Source organism: Notothenia rossii (genome assembly GCF_949606895.1).
Source record: "Notothenia rossii genome assembly, chromosome: 4".
Classification (NCBI taxonomy): Eukaryota; Metazoa; Chordata; class Actinopteri; order Perciformes; family Nototheniidae; genus Notothenia; species Notothenia rossii.
In genome coordinates, this window is record NC_136902.1 from 77744518 (window position 1) to 77761849 (window position 17332).

The 17332-nt window shown below is 40.9% G+C and overlaps 1 protein-coding gene across 1 annotated transcript in view; it reads right to left on the bottom strand.

Moving 5' to 3' along the window:
* Positions 1 to 1609: 1609 nt before the first annotated feature.
* dscaml1 (Down syndrome cell adhesion molecule like 1) overlaps positions 1610 to 17332 on the bottom strand; it is a 95535-nt gene continuing 79812 nt past the window's right edge. Inside the window, 15 exon segments of the mRNA XM_079679621.1 lie at positions 1610 to 6378; positions 6751 to 7059; positions 7234 to 7428; positions 7627 to 7779; positions 7922 to 8040; positions 8168 to 8198; positions 8367 to 8522; positions 8665 to 8823; positions 9010 to 9138; positions 9507 to 9695; positions 11533 to 11631; positions 11825 to 11988; positions 12268 to 12385; positions 13977 to 14130; positions 16676 to 16815. Coding sequence (XP_079535747.1) covers positions 5843 to 6378; positions 6751 to 7059; positions 7234 to 7428; positions 7627 to 7779; positions 7922 to 8040; positions 8168 to 8198; positions 8367 to 8522; positions 8665 to 8823; positions 9010 to 9138; positions 9507 to 9695; positions 11533 to 11631; positions 11825 to 11988; positions 12268 to 12385; positions 13977 to 14130; positions 16676 to 16815 — 2651 coding nt within the window. The 3' untranslated portion in view covers positions 1610 to 5842.

Genomic DNA, 17332 nt, shown 5'->3' on the forward strand with positions numbered 1-17332 from the left:
AAAAAATGTGTTTCGACTTAATCACTGCTGCAGACTCTTCCTCCATGGCTATTGCTTCAGCCTCTCTGGCTATCCTGTCGTGCTCAGGCTCCGAGACCAGCAATGGGACCGCTGCTCCCCCGCTCAGCCCGGTGGAGGTGGAGAAGGCCGCCGCCACCATCCAGACCCATTACAGGAAGTTCCAGCAGAAGAAACAGAAAAACGGCAAGTAGGCGGACAAAGAGGGATGGAGGTACCGATGCAGCAGCCTGGGAGACAACAGGAAGCAGGTGGGAGGAATCTGGATTCACCAAACAACGGATGAACTCTGTGACTATACAAATGCACACATATTCATACTGTACAATATACATTTAGGGGAGCTTTTGAATTAGTAAAACACTGTGCAGAATAAAATAACAGTAGTAGTTTCTTTCTCCAACAACTGGAAAGATTTTAAATTCTATGTGAATGATTTGTTGTATATATTACAAAATCTGAATGAATGTTAGTTTTGTGCTCTGAATACTGAGTGACTGTGTGTGTGACTGTGAATGCTGTTAATAAATATAACCAATGTTATATCCAATATAACAATATTGAGAGGAACACATATTATAATATGTGAACATTTCTGATCTTATAATAGAACGTGCAGAAAAACAACCAATTTTAATAAACTCCTCTTTAAGACTTGCTGTGTTTCATTGCAGGATGATGCCCTCTAGTGTTTCAATCAGGTTCTGAATCATATTATGAAAGAACTGCACTTCCAGTGGTTTAAACATGCTGGATTGGAGTCTGTAAAAAAAAACCTGCAGTTGCTTTTATTTTATTTTTTAAACAAATACATGTATTTATTATTTTGCAAGTATTTACAATTTTGTTTCACATAACTGGCTCTGCCTTGTTTGTTTTGACTGACAACAATTTACGTTTTAAAAATGGTTTTGGATTATTTGACAATTACTTGTAAGCATGTTTAGTCTGTATTCATTTATAAAGTTATGGATATATTTCCTTATGTCTTGTTTGTATTTGTGTGTGTTACTTTGAACCGTTTACTAAAGTAACCTTGGATTGACCCTAAAATGTACAGATTATTTACACATTAAATAGTTTTCTTTCTAACAAGTAGTAACTCAGATTGCATTTAGTTGGATTTCAATCTAACTGACACTATTGAGAGCTGCATTTTGGGTGAATGGTTTTATGTGCAGGGGTTCAATTATGATTGGTTCTCTCCAAGTCTCACATTGTTTTCACTCACCTCTAACGGCATCACATGCAGGTATTTTGTATTTAATTTGCCCAGATTTTGAGATAGTACTCAGTGATTTCTTCCTCCACAATGACTTTCTTTGTTGCAATGCTGAAAACATTAAACAAAACATGTTTTAATCCGATGCCTCCACTACTAGTGTCAGCAACACGGAGATAAACCTTTTCATTTAAACTGCTTCAGGATGACTGAAGCACTATATCAAAAGTGTTAACAGGTTGAGCGAAATACTTTGACAAACTAGTTAGTCTTGTCTTTAGGAAGTTCAGATTACAGTAAAGAGTGGACGATACAGAAAGCACTTGTTCTACCGTCATGGTTAAGAAAGAATGAATGATTTCATCACAGTTCATAGAAAGATAGCTTTATTGCACAAGGTGTTGAGTACTCTTTTTTTGTTTTTGTTTGTTTTCATAGAAAAGAAAATGTAGAGTTAAACACAAGCAATTGCAAATTGAAGCAACGTTTCCCCGTAAAAGTTCAAGGAACAACCTCTGCATCTTTAAAATGTTTTCATTAACCTGCCATTTTAAGTTGTTCTTTTCACCATTTCCCTTTCTCTTTTATAACCAGCAAAAATTTCAGAGCATGCAATGCTGCTGTCCTCCCCCCAAAAAGTGGGGGAAAAAAGGCAAACGCTAAATAAAGCAACCTGTGATAAAGTAAAAAAAAAATTAAAACAAAAAAGATAAAAATTAACAGAAAAAAAAATTAAACATTTTTTAAAAAGAGGACAATGCAACCAAATGTCCTGTAAAAGAAGAAATAAATATTGTTAACTATGCATGGCCCACTCTGACACGTTTCAACTGGTTCATAAATCAAGATAAAGCAGTGTCTGTATAATCCTATAGTATTTCCTTGTCCTCTTCTGTTTCATTACAATAACGTCAGTTCAAAGTTTACATTGTGCCCTGGTTTCTAGTGAAGATGTCGAAAATAGTACTCATTTATACAAAACACTTTCCTATGTACACAAGTCTTCTATTATGGAGTTAAAATAATGTAAAAGGTGGGGGAACAGTGAGAGGGAAGATCTTATTGGTTGAACAGATGCGGAAAGGTTGGGGAAGTAGCACATGTGAAGTTGGCCTCAGAGTTCAAACAGTCAGCTTGTAAAGTATTCTGTTGTATTTTAAAGAGAGAATCCACCCTGATTCACTTATTTGTCAATTTAATGAACAGTTACAAGTTTAATATGGCAGTATGGTTTGCTATTTTATTCAAAAGTAACTAGTCAATGTTACACAATAACAGGCCATCTTTTCAGGTGCATATATCATCTTTGTATATTATTTGTACATTTAACTTGAATTATTTATTTGGTCCTAAAGATATTTTTTCTGCACATGAGAACGGAAAATCTATCATTTAGGAACCAACATACTATAGTATTGTGTAGTTTGCAATAATCAGGCTGTTTTGAGTTTAATTTCAACCAAGGATTAAACAAAATTCTTGGAATACATTAAAGGAATAGTTAAACATTTAAAGAAATACGCCTCTTTGCTTTTTCGTAGAGACTTAGATAAGTTTAATCAGTATATCAAATGTAAGACCATCAAGTCTCCACTGGTTAGAGGGTGGACGTTTCCTTAAAGGCATACAATACATATACTTTAAGCAAACTGACTATATATCAGTGATTTAGAGGCAACTTCAATGAAGAATAGGGAAAAGCAGGTTTGACAGGAGTTTGTTTTATCACTCCATCCAATATCCATACAACTGTATATAATGAGGCCTCTGTTTCTGGTTGCTAAAACAGGACAGCCCCATTTCCGGACTTGTTTTACTGAAAACAATATTTGTACAACGTGAAACATTAAGGCCAAAAGAAACAATTAACAATGAAAAGCTAAATGCATTTATCTCCTGTGTAGTTTTAAATTAAATAGAGCATTAATACATATATGAGAAGTTACTGTGTGGTATGTTTATTGGCTTGCAGTCCAGAAGTTTGAGCTCGCTATGACACGGAAAAGAAACAGAAACACTTTTCGGTCTGTTTGTTTTCATTAACTAAAGTCAGATAATGGCATTGAGTTTGTGAACAAACCTTTGGAAGGTACAATACAACATATTACAACAGGCTCACTTACTGTATAGGCTTCCCTTGTTCTACGGTTTTCTTTTTCAACACCACACTTTCTGCACTGAGCCATAGACCACAGTTAACCAGCGACACAATCTCACACTATAATTTGACTTTACTGTGCTTTCCTCTCAGCCTCGCCCTGCTGCACAGGAGTTGGAGCTGGAACATTTACAATATCACAAGGGGGGTCATTGGATCATTCCTCAAACCTCAGTTTCACCATTTCACTTTCTTTCACACCACTTCCTTTCTCTCCAAGATCTCCCATCCATGGTTGTGCTACCCGTTTAAGCCTCCCTCTTCTTCTTCTTTCTCTTCCTTCTCGCAGTTTTTCACTGAGCGATTGTCTTGTGATCTTTTATATATATATTCAATTAGAACGTTTTTTATATTTCTCTGCTTTTTTAATATTCATATATTTGCTATATATTTGAATAGAAATATATATGTACATACTTTTGAAAACAAACATATATCATATCTTTTTTTCTATTGCGAGAGCCCTGATGTTACGTTTTGCTATTGCAAAACATTTGGAGCAACTCTTTTTGGAACGATCTTTGTTATGGGATTACGCTTTGGGAGAAGAAATGGGAAAAACAAGTTAACCAAAAGTTAGCAGATACAGTACCATGCATAAAGCTCAAATCAATTCAGTGAGGTGGAGGGACTTGAAAACACATCTCTTAGTTTTAAAGACCGCTTATTTCTCTTCTATGTAACCCCCTCTTCCCTTTTCTGCTAATTCTTTTAACACTTGATCTCTCTGTCTATAATCTTAAAGTCATTGTCCGTTCATCAATTCAAGATAATTTCATACAAATAGTATTTTCTTTTATACATCTCAATAAATTTGCTGTACGTTTGAAACTTTTGATTCCATTCAAGTTATCATTGAACGTCAAGTAGCATTTCTGCCTGTCTGTGCATATGAGACCTCTCAGTCCAGCTGTCTTTTAACTAGCCCGTATGCTAGCAGTAGGTCACAGTGACACTGTATGGATATGATGAGAGACTGGGTGGGCGAAGGTGGGAGATATGAAAGGGGAAAAGTGGATACAGGTACAAATGTGTTAAACAAAGACTAATGACATTGTGGAACGATGATGGATCATAATTGGGTTTTCATCCTTCTTTGTTCTGAGGAAGAGAATAAAGTAAGGATGCTGTTTCTTCTGTAAATGCTCTTTTGTGAACCCACTTCATTTTCAGTATTATTTCCTAATCAATGCTGTCAATCACACTTCAAAAAAACAATTTTCATAATGCTGGACCGAATTAGGATCATATAGTTACATCGTCAGCATTATCATTGTTACTGTCCCCAATTCCCCAAAATCAACAGTGGGGGGGAGGGTCAGTTTACACAGACATCTGCCCGAGAGGTCAGCATACAGATTGATTTTTTAAAAGATCCACTGTTGGTGTGTGCCTGCCACATGTATACATATATATATTTAATACACACACACACACACACACACACACACACACACACACACACACACACACACACACACACACACACACACACACACACACACACACACACACACACACACACACACACACACACACACACACACACACACACACACACACACACACACACACACACACACACACACACACACACACACACACAGGCTTGTGAAGGTTTCTGTTACTTGGATCCATTCTAACTTTTCTTAGTGCACATGAGATTATATTTCCATTATCAGAAAATAAACTGAAAACTGATGAAAAAGAGGGTTTGGATTCACTTGATGATGCTTGACATTTTTTGTATGTCCTCTGTTTTGAGTCTGTTTAAAAAAGCATCAATTAAGACCACTATGCTATGTCATCCATTGCGTGTAGAAGAAGATTCTCCAAATCTCAATACTGGTATTGAGATGTCAGTCCTTCCACTAAGAGCCAGTGTAACACCAAGGTGGTTTATGCATACATTGAAAGCATCCTGCCGTGGCACAATGCTGTGATATGAGCTCTTCTTCCATCAGAAACCAGAAAAGTAACATATTTAATAACCTAAAAACATCAACAAAAAAAACTTGGTTCATTCTATGACTGTCTTGATCCAGAAGACAAGACAGTGCACGTGGAAAGCATTTTGTGCATAAGTACTTTGTCCTTGCCAGAAAATGAAAAAATGAAGTGAACAGATTAATCATTTACGGTTTGGCAAGTGATTGCCAGGGTGATGAAATTAGGGATAGAGAAAGATGACACAATAATAATAAAAAGCAATCAGGCAGAAAGAAAGGCAAACCCCTGTGCTGTGGAGACCCAGCTCTGACCCCTTCATACAGTCGTGTCAATGGGACCCCCAGCAGCTCCCTGCAGCCCGACACAGCGCAGGCACTGACGGGTCGGCTGGGCATGTGTATGTTTCTCTTCTCACTTCATAGAGGCTCCAGGCAAGCGCTGGCTTGACCAGCATTTTATTTAGAGTTACAGTGACAGGCCAAGGTGTTGGCAGGCTACACCAGTGTGTACGACTTGGAGTAGGCCCCCGCCCCTCCATCTCTCTGCTTCTGCAGTCTGCCTAAGCCTGAGGAGCTGCTCTCCAGGAGAGAGTCTCTGGATCCTCCCATCTTGGAGGAGGCCCCTCCAGGAGTCCCTCCTGTGGCCCCTGAGGAGGAGAATGCAGCGGCTGCAGCAGTGGCAGCAGCAGCGGCCGCTGCACTCTGGGCCATGGAGGCAGAGGAGCCTGGCATGGTGAGAGTCCTCTGGGGGAGGGTGGAGCTGCTAGAGCTAGCAGACGCACCCCCACCACAGGCTCCTGTTGCCCCTCCGGAGGAAGAGAGGTTGGACAGGCCAGAGTGGCCCATGGTTAGGGCCTGCTGCTTTACCGAGTCCATAGTCACATGACGGCCCTGGGTGTGGTATGCCCGCTGGGCCAGGCCACGAATGGAGGCTTCACGTGGGGGGACCACTGGACAGGGGTCATGATGCTCGGACTGCTTTCGGAAGAAGGGATCTGACTTCATGTAGAGGGGAAGGTTGCAGTAGTCACCTAAAGGGGAAAAATGACATTTAATGTGTTAAAAGTTTAAAACCTGCAAAACCCAATGCCTATAAATAATTATCAGTGCTGCATCAGACAGAACTTTACCATCCCTCTAAATGATGGCTATTTCTGCTGTTTGACAATTAATGAAAGTCATAATACATAATCCTTCAAATAATAGCTATAAACTCTATTTATGCTCTGGATCTTAAATTGCATCGTCCCTATCAAATACAAATATACAATTGAACTATTAATATACTTCTGATATATTAATACGTTGATTTGTTTTGACCTATTAATGATTAAATCCAAGTTAAAAGTGCCATGTGAAAATAATTACTTATAAAAAAGTTAATGCTTGCAGCAACCACTCACTCTTGGCGCGGTGTGGAATGGGCACAGCTACATTCTTGCCACGATCGTAGTCCTGGGGTTTGGGCGGTGAGGCAGTGAAGCGACAGATACCAGGCTCTGAGGGAGTGCTCATCGACGTCATGCTGTCTGCATTGTCGTTGGTACCTGTCGTCATCTGGTCAGAGGAGCTGTCAGAGATAAAGCATTCAGTAATCTCAAACTTGGCATGCTGCAGGTGTTCCTCCAGCTTGGCATGCTCGTATGCTCTCGCCAACTCCTCGTAGGTTGAAGAGGCGCTCTCTGTCGACACCATGCTGTTGCGACCCTTATCTAAGAAAGATAATGGAAAGGATAGAAAGTTAAGCACATTTTGTCCAGTTCAAAAATAATGCTTTCTGAGATGTAACCCACTGCAAAACCACATTGTCCTCCACATTTGAAAAATAGCCTAACTTAATATGTGCATGTTAATGGCTGTAAGTGTAATTCATCCCATGTGCCAACCTGTGTCCTGTGAGAGGCTGGCGCTGTAGCTGTCACTCTCTGTGACAGTGATGCCATGCTGGGAGCCAACTGTGCGCCAGTCTGAGGTGAGAGTGCGGGCTGGCGTGGAGGACTGGCACTTGGTCAGAGTCCACTGACTGGAGTAGCGGTTCCTGATGCTGTGGGCTGACTTTACGCTCTTCCTTGAAACTGGGTCTGGTAAAGAAAATGGATGAAGAAATAAGAAGGGTGAGCATATGTGCAGAGGCTGTTTAAGGCGAGTGAATGAAAAAGTATTTGCAAAACGAATTGCTTTTATTCACATGCTCTGCTACACTAGCACTGTTTTGGTTTAGTTCAAGTTTGTGCTGATAAAATGAAACATGAGGAGAGAGAGAGAGAGAGAGCACTTACTGGTTCCTGGTCTGATGTCTGACATGTCAATCAAAGGACCGGTGTTCTGGATGAGGGCGGGGTGATGGACGGACACACCTGTGCAGAAGCTTTGAGGGTTTCCAGTTTGGTTGAACTCTGTGTCTGTCACAGGGATAGTGGCTTTGTCTTCACCTATAAGAGACATCATTCATATTTTTGAAATGCAGTTATTGCGAGTCAAATAAAGTACAGTACACATACATTATTAGACATAACACTAATGCAAAGACGCCTGAAAACACAAAAACTCTCATTTTCTTTCCCTTCCTCTCACCAATTTGCTTGATGCCTTCCTTGTCCTCAATGAGCAGCTGCACTCGGGGGATGTCGATGTGTAAGCGTGGGCCCTGAGGAGGTCCCTTCACTGGGGTGTCAAAGCTGCGGTTGTTTTTACTAATACACAGATACAAGACGAGCAAACAAAAAAAACATTTAGAAAAATACAGGTCTGTAAAATACATTTGCACTAAGTAGTATCTCTGACAGGTTATGTAGCAGGATTCTGAAATGTCAGTCTTACCTGATCAGCATCTCTGCCAGACTTTTGGCATCTAGAAAGACAAGAGACACAAAGGATTTATTTCTGACACACAAATCAATCTTCTAAAAATAAATGCAACTTGCGATTCAAGATTCTCTCTTAAATTTGCTTCGGGCATATCTGTTGGTTACACAATGCTTTGTTTATCTTGTTGATTCCTTCCTACCACTTCTCTCACCTCTTAGTCTCTTCAGCCTCTTTTCTTTGCGTTTCCTGCGAATGATGAAGAGCAGCAAAACACCCAGAGTGACCAAGATCACAGGACAACCAATAGAAAACAGCTTCTTGACATCATCGTTCTTTTCCAGAGGGGATTTGATTGGTGGAATTGTACCTACAAAAAAGGAAAAGCAGAGATTACTAACTGCCATTTCCAACAATATTTTAAGATAACCGGTGTTGTGATTTTTTAAATTAGTTTCGCAGACAAAACCATTCATTCATATTGAATGCCAAACAAATAGTGTTCTACTTACTGCCATCATAGTCCAGGGTTGCAAACTGGGAGCTCTGGTTACCACAGCCAGCACTGTTGCAGGCTTTCATCTTCAACTCATACCAGGTCGCCTCACGAAGCTCTGCCAGGAACACATCTGCTGTGGCATTGGTGCGCACATTCTGCCATGCCCATGTACCTGCATCAAGTACACATAGCAATGTTGAGTCTGTTCTAATTGTTTACTTTATTACATTTATTTATATGATGGAAAGTGACCTGAGAACTAGCAACACCATTTTTGGTTCACATGCAAACTTTTCCTATTTGATTTGTTACACAGTATGTTAAAATACTTTTGCAAAATTAACAAACAGAGACTTACCTTTTGGTCTGAACTCTAGTATGACAGCGTTGATGGGACAGCCTCCACTGACCCAGCCCTGCAGGTTGAGGCGGGCGTGGCTGGAGTTAAGGTGGGTGAAGACCGGCTGATCCTTGTTGAACTGGGGTTCTTTAAAAGGAGGACAATCAGATATTTGTATTTTTCTCTTCAGAATCACACTGTGCCACATTAAAGGTAATTAGTGAACTTAGGACAACATCAGCAGGAATATATTTAAATAAGTGTAATTAAAATGGAGCAAATACAAAGTCCCAGAACAATGCAATGAATGTAAAAATGATCTTATTATGTTTGAATGAATGGTAGATATTTTAAGCTTCATTGTTGACTCCAACACTGAGACCACTCACAAAATATGCCTTTCGTACTGTGTTATATTGTTTGAAGATTATTCCACCATATCCTGGTAATATCAGCTTTGAATTGTGATTTGGAACCACATTCCTTTCCTTCATTCTATAGGACATGTCTCTTACCTCGCCCATGGGTCTTTGCTTCGATGATCTCACTGATGCGTCCGGCTCCCACACTGTTCTTTGCAGCCAGCTTCACTTTATACCAGGTGCCACAGCGCAGGTTGTCCAGTTTGAAGGAGCGTTCACTAGAACTGATGAAAACATCTTTCCATTCCTCTGTGTTGTCTACAGAGTACTGCAACACGAAACCTGCACACACACAAAATAGAAAATGCACACAATCATTATCGTAGATAGTAGAATATGTCATGATGTAGATTCACATATGATTGCCATAGAAACAAAACTACAGTATGATATGTCTTAAGAATAGTCAGGGTATCTTGCATCATAAAAAGGTCATAATAATGTCAGAAAATGTTTTATAGTATATGTAATATGGAGTGTTATATTATTTCGAATACATGCCTTAGAAATGGCGTAACATGTTAATTGAATAGTATGTACACGACTAATGGTTGTCAAAAATATAATTTTAAAGTAATTTTAAAATATATGATAAAAGTGGAAGACAATGTGATTATATTTAAGTCAAACAGTCAAGATAAAGAACTTCATTTGCACCAACCATACTAAACATTTCACATGTGTACCCTGACTGTCCACCAGATGGCAGGTCAGACCTTCCCTCGCACAGATGGGCCCTGATTGGAGGACAGTGTAGCTGCTCGCTCTCTACTCCGCCATTAGTTACCTACAAACCCCAACACTGGGATGGCGCTGACTGAGCATCTATGCAAATGAGGGTATGCAATGTGGTGACTGTTTTTATAATCAGCTGCCTTGAAAGCCAACTCCCTGCTGCTCGGAGACACTTTACATCCAATCCTCCATCTCTTTCCTTCTGTCTGTATATAATTATGTATATGTCTCCCTCTCTGTGTTTCTTTGTACTCTCTGTACCATTTCTTTCTCCATCTCTCTCTAACAGATGGTGTGATAGAGTCCAAAACATTAGAGGGGTTAACACATGCAGATCCTGCAGTGTTTGTTTTTAAGTTTTAGAGTCACCCTCTGTCTGTCACGGAACAGAAGAGAACACAGAAGAACATAGAAGGAACAGTAAGGAACAGCATTATAACATACTATATATCACTACTCACTGCAGGATCACTAGCCTATTGGTTAATTTGATTATTACACAAGCGGCAAAGAGGCCTCTTTTTTAATGAAAGCTAACATGTTTCGCCACTGCAGTAGTAATGTTAAAAGACATCCTTGACTGCTGACACTGTGTAGAAATTCACACACAGACACGCATTGTGGTATACAACATGATAAAGGCTTCCCTGATGTACGAGACACTGGATGATGGATGCAAATATTGCTTGGTGGAACATCATGATTTTAATACAAAGTTGCACACTATACAAATGACTTTGTATTCCCTACTTGCAGAGCAGTATTTAAACCAACATGAATAACATACAATTGTATTTAGCAACAGCTTTTGGCAGAATTAAAGTATAGTTACCGACTGACCAAAGGGTTCAAAGAGCTGTTAAAAAAATTCTTTAGTAATAACATGTGGGACAATAAGTCTCTCTGGGTGCTGTGATGTCTTGAGCCATTACCTTTATAGTTTAATATAGGCATAAAGAGCAACAACAAGTCAGAATGACAACCCTGAAACAGCCTCTTATTGACAAAAGGCATGAACAAAGAAAAGGGATTAAAACCACATAGGCATGGATGCCCACTCAGGCACACACATCATGCCTATCTTCACACCAGAATCACCAACAATCGGATAATCAAAGAGACACAGAGTTAACAGGGAAACGTAAAACCAGAGGGCCAATCAATAACTAATAGATAATGTGCACATTAACAATGTGCCGGATCAAGGAGAAAGAGAATACAGACAGAGGGTAAAGTCAGAGGTCAGTGGGAAATCTTTTTTCTTTCAAAATACAACTTGACGACCTCAAGCTAACTGTATATACCTTTAAACACATATGTGACAAGAAGAAAGAGATGTGAGTTGGCACAAAAAGAGACAGCTTTGTTCGGCAGGGTCATGTACCTCTAATGGAGCTCCCTCCGTTGTCTCCTGGTATCCAAGCCAGAGTGATGGAGGAGATGGAAGTGGTGGAGACGGTTAGACGAGGCTGGTCAGGAGGAACTGAGGAAGGGACGCAAAGAGTTAACAGCTCAATAACACGTGTAATAAAATATGAGGGAGATTCTTTTTAAGGGGGTTAAAAATATGTCACTATTTCTCATTTTCAGCAAGTATTTTAAGTGAGATGCAACAATAATCGAGTGGCTTGCATGAAAGGCCTAAAGGTTATTGCCATTATTGTCAATTATCCTACCTTGTACCACAAGGTTGACAATGATAGTGTCGAAGCCCAGCGTGTTGGTGGCCGTGCAGGTGTAGTACCCAGAATCCTCAGCTTTGACCGCACGCAGCACCAGTGTTCCATTGGTCAAGATGAGCCGTTGTCCATCTAGAGACACTGGGATGGCTGTGTCCTCACTAACAGAGAAATTAATCATTTTAATAGGTTAACATGCTATTTACCTTGTTGTTTAGTCTTGATTAACATAGGATGCAAAACAATCCAAAAGCATGGGGTCAACAAGATAGTTGTACTAACTTGTGACATAATTCCATCGCTATATATAAACAACTGCAAACAGTAACTGACTTTTCCCTAAATCAATTGAGATACTTCAATACGTGTTCACTTTGAACAGCTATCACACTAACACCATAAACTCAGATTTACACAATAAATCTGGGAAGGTTTCTCACCTGTCTTTGGTCCATTTGATGGTAGGTGTAGGTTCTCCTACTGAGCTACAGGGCAGTCGCACCTCCTTCATCCAGGGGGTCGTCACTGTGCCCCCAAATGAAAGGATCTTAGCCGGGGCTGGTGAAAAATGAAGAGAGGAATGTAAAGAATTAAAGTGTATGGAGACTGTTAGAGCTATTGGTATTAACAATTACACAAGAACAGTTGTTTTCTGTTCTAATTAATATGTACCAATCGGTTAATCTTGGCATTGTCAGATAAACCATTTTCAAACCCCATAAACAAATGCTTTAGGTTTCAGTATGTGTCGAATCAATAGAGAAATGTGATGGTTGAAATGCAATTGATTTGTTTTCCATTTGGGATTCTTTCAATAAACATGATTTACCAGTAGAGAGTGTGCAATGTATTTACCGTGATTCACACTCGGGGGAAAGAAATCTATGTTTAATGTGACATTGTCCGGCTCAGAAAAGCATATGAATAAAAATACAAGACAGGACGAAGAAGGAGCAGAGAGGATATTAAAAAAAATATCCATCCATTCAGGCACATAACCCTCTTATTCTCTGTCACTCCACCCACCCGCTCTCTCTGTCTCTCTTTCTTTCTCAAGCTTGGCGTCTTAATGCAAGTGCTCTAGTGCACTTATGTTAAGGTTGAATGAAGTATTGAGTGGGCAAGCCTGGAGGACACTGCCTTTTACAGCTGCCAATCAGCTGACGCACCCACCCGTACGAGCGCACACTCGCAAACCTTTGCACCCAGCAGTCAAAGGACCGAATAGATACAGGAAAGGATAACATGGTGGGAAGTGCACTCTATTCATTCTTACTCCCTCTTTCCTTTAATCCAAAGCCTATTGATTTAACTGCCCTCTTCATTTTCTTAAACACTCTGCCTCTCTATCGTCTTGTGTATTAGTTAGCTCTCCTCCCGTCATGTCATATTCTCTCCTCTTCTTTTCCTCCACTTGCTGTCCTCCCTTTTGCTCTCCCTCTTATTATTTCCCTGATTCAGGACAGTTTATCTGGTGCCCTCTGAACTCGGAAATCAATAGCAGAGGCTCAAAAACACATAAACAGGAGGGGAGGTTGAAAAATATGCAGTTATATAGTAATAGCAAGAGACAGAATAAGAGGGAGACTTTTTATACGAGTCATGAGTAAAAGATCCTTTAAAAATAGATATATTTGTAGTTCTTGGCATTGTCTGTTATGTCACCCACACAACCACCACTGATATGGTGATTTGTAGGTTAAAAAGCCTTTCAGCTGTCCTGGATAAATCTGACAAAATGTGGTTGTAAAGTGAATGTTTTCTGATACATTACATAACCAAGTTTCAACTGTGTTTTAATGACACATCTTCAGTGTGAAGGAATGTTTATACACACATTTAAATAGAGTATATCAGAAGAGTATTACAGTGTTTTAACTGATGTGACACATTATATCATCTTTATTTCCCCACACATTCCTCCTCATTGTCAAAACTGCTCCGTACATTGCCAACATTGCAATCTTACCTGTGACAATTTGGTCAAAGATGATGTTGTTATGCTGGAGGTACCCCCATACTTTATTGGGATTCATTTGTGAACCCCCCTTGTTGAAAGAATGATTAAATGTAACCTAGGTAGCAAAAATTGCTTCCAAGCACTCGGATGTTTGTCTCTCGTTTCTGCCTTTAATTTCCAGGAACTCACCTTTGGACGCCGGCTCCACAGTGACCTTTTCGCTGAAGTTCCCTCGACCTGCGGTGGTGACGGCTGCCGCCCAGATCAGGTACTGCTGCCGATGGTTGAGGTGTGTGATCCGGTAGAACAGCAGCTCTGGATTCGCTTCATACTCACTGGGCAGCTGAATGAAGCAATACGGGAAAGAAACAAAATAATCTTGAAGGAACTGCAGGAGCAACGTGTTTTATACAGAGATGAGCGCAATCCAAATATCTTAATTGTAATAATAAGTTCTCCATTAAAAAGATTTTATGACAAAACAATCTGCATCATATCATATGTGCTAGAGAGCATGAAATAGAATCTGGGGGATGCCAAAGACAAGATCATGTTGTCACTTTACTGAAAAAGCAGTCTTTATGTGACGGACTGAGTGAACATTGTTTTAATGTGACCTAAGCCCTATGTGCTCTCCTCGAGTCGATACTACAGGAAAAGAGAGGAGGGTGGGGATGAACATACAAAGGGTCCCAGGCATGTTATATTATAATACTGTAAGGGAAAAAAACAACAACTGTGGGAAAAGGATGGCGCTGGAGGGAGGATAGGAGGCTGGATGGGAGAGAGGCAAGATGGTTGGATTGGGGCGAGTGAAGCCCACTCCCTCTCCTCCTCTGTTCTCCTTGGGGAGGGCAAACAGAGATATGAGAACAGAGGAAGACAATGGGGGACAGACAAATGAGCCAGTCAGAGATATCACGAACAGTCATACGCTAATGAGGCCTATCTACTGCAGGCATCAGTAATGACAGAGAGGAGAGGAAAAAAATGGAAAGGAAAGAAAAGGAAGGGAAATTAGAGGAAAGGACCAGGAAGGAAGGAAAGGAACAGGAACTAAATGAAAGGGAAGAAGATGTGAAATGGACACACAAGCAAGCACACAAACAAACAAATATACTGACACACACATACAGTGGCATACATGACCTCGAGGTGGATGTGTAATTGCAGTGTGTTTAACCCAGCCATGTGTTTGCTGTCTAGACATATACACATCACTTTCCCTTCAGCACACACACAAATGCACATTTAAAAAACACACACAGGGGCACCTACAGTGACCTACGTTTCTGGCTGACAATCCAACTGCACAGGTGAAATTAAGACTGCATTTACGACTGTCTAATGTTTTGAAAACGGCCTGTAAAAGCAGTGAAGACACTGCAGTGTTGCTGAGCTGCGTCCTAGCCTGCTGGGTTGTTGTCTGCATAACGGTTTATTCTGGGCAAATAGATTCCAGTATTCATGTTGTTTTTCACATTTATGAGCAGGCCGTCATGGAAGAATCCACTGGGCTTTTTATTACTTCCCTGTGTTCCCTGTTCATCATCCATTCCTCTTGTCTCCATCCTTTCTGTATTTTCCTCTCTGCCTATCCTTCACCCCACTGCGCCATCCTTCCCTTCGCCTACTGCCATCACTCTTCATCCCTCTCTTCATTTCCCTGCCCCTCTCCACATTTGCCTGTCATCTGGGGGGGCCACTCTGTGCATTTCCTTCCATCTATCCACGAGAACCCCCCTCTGTTTCTACTTGTTTCTCTCTGTACATTTGCCTCTATAGTTTCTACTGCAGGCAGTGGTATGGGCAGAGGGATGGATGGATGGATGAATGGATGGGTGGGTGGGGTGTGTTGTGAGAAAGGGAGGGAGGAGTGACAGAGTGTGTGTTGCTGTAACGGATATTAAAATATTCCTCCGGCGTGGAGATAGCAGTGATCCGGGGAACGATAGAGCGAGATAATGAAAAGAGGAACAAAAGTACTCCCCGTGCAGTGTGTCTGACCCCCCCATCCCTCCTTCCTTCTCTCCAGTCGCACTCATTTACATAGTAATCATCCCGAACTCTGCATGGGGGCTTCAGAGAGAGAGAAAAAGAGAGGGAGGGATAGATAGATAGATAGATAGATAGGTGTGTGTGTGTGTGTGTGTGTGTGTGTGTGTGTGTGTGTGTGTGTGTGTGTGTGTGTGTGTGTGTGTATGTGTGTGTGTGTGTGTGTGTGTGTGTGTGTGTGTGTGTGTGTGTGTGTAAGTATGCAACCAGGATATATTTCTTGCTTTTGAATTCACACTGTCATAAAAACATGAGTTGCATAGATGGATATGGAACTCTATACGCATGGTGTGATACATTTATGAGTGTGTGTGTGTGTGTGTGTGTTTGTGTGTGTGTGTGCGTGTGTGTGTGTGTGTGTGTGTGTGTGTGTGTGTGTGGGGGTGTGTGTGTGTGTGTGTGTGTGTGTGTATGCGTAATTGAGATTGTGTATTTGCTGTCGGCTTGTTTTCTGCCCTCATTGATGAACAGATGAGGTTGTCCTGGCAACGTGATGAGACGCAGATATGCAAATGAGGCTGGAGGGTGAGCTTGCACGCACACACACTGCGGTATGAGGAGAGCTCATTTCACACACACATCTAGCTGAGACTGCAGCACTAGACCACACACACAGAGAGAAACACGCCCACACACACACACACACGCCCACACACACCCACACCCACACCCACACCCACACCCACACACACACACACACACACACACACACACACACACACACACACACACACACACACACACACACACACATTACCAGCTATGTTTGGATGACCCTCTCCCTCTTTTTTCTTGCTAATCCTAAAACTCTCTGCACCCCTCTTGTAACTCACCGGTTGGCCGGACCCGGGGCTGGAGCAGTAGATGGTGTACTTGCGGATGATTCCATTTGGCTTGTGAGGGGGTAACCAGGACACCACAACACTGCTGGAGGAAGAGGGCACAGTTTTGATGCCAGCCGGGGGTCCGGGGTCTGAATCATGAAGAAGAGCAAAGAGAGAAAAGGTGGGCAAACCATTAAAATGTGAACCAGTATTCATTCCTAGCCTGTAGATTAACAGAAAAAATAGATCCTTAAAAAGGTGTACACTACACAGCATAGGGATTTGTGGGCAGATTTTCCCTATTGTAGTTGCTGCCTGTTAAATTAAATTAAATCACAAGCACCAAAAACATTCACATGAACCCACTAGACACATGAAGGTGGTTAGTACTCCATATTTAAACGTACAATATTTGAGATATTGCGGTAAGCTTTATACAGAAAACCTTTCCTACTGTACTTTGATTGGCTGCCATAAGACACATTTTGATCCTCACATTTGAGCAACATTCGTTGTGCATGCAGTTAAGGGGCCGTAATTATGAGTTGATCAACAGAAAATTAATCTTTATCTTTTTGTTCAATCTCAAATTTAATTTTAATTCAATTTCTTTGACAGTAAACGGACTATCCTGATTGCTGTTTTGACTAAACAACTATTTGAAAA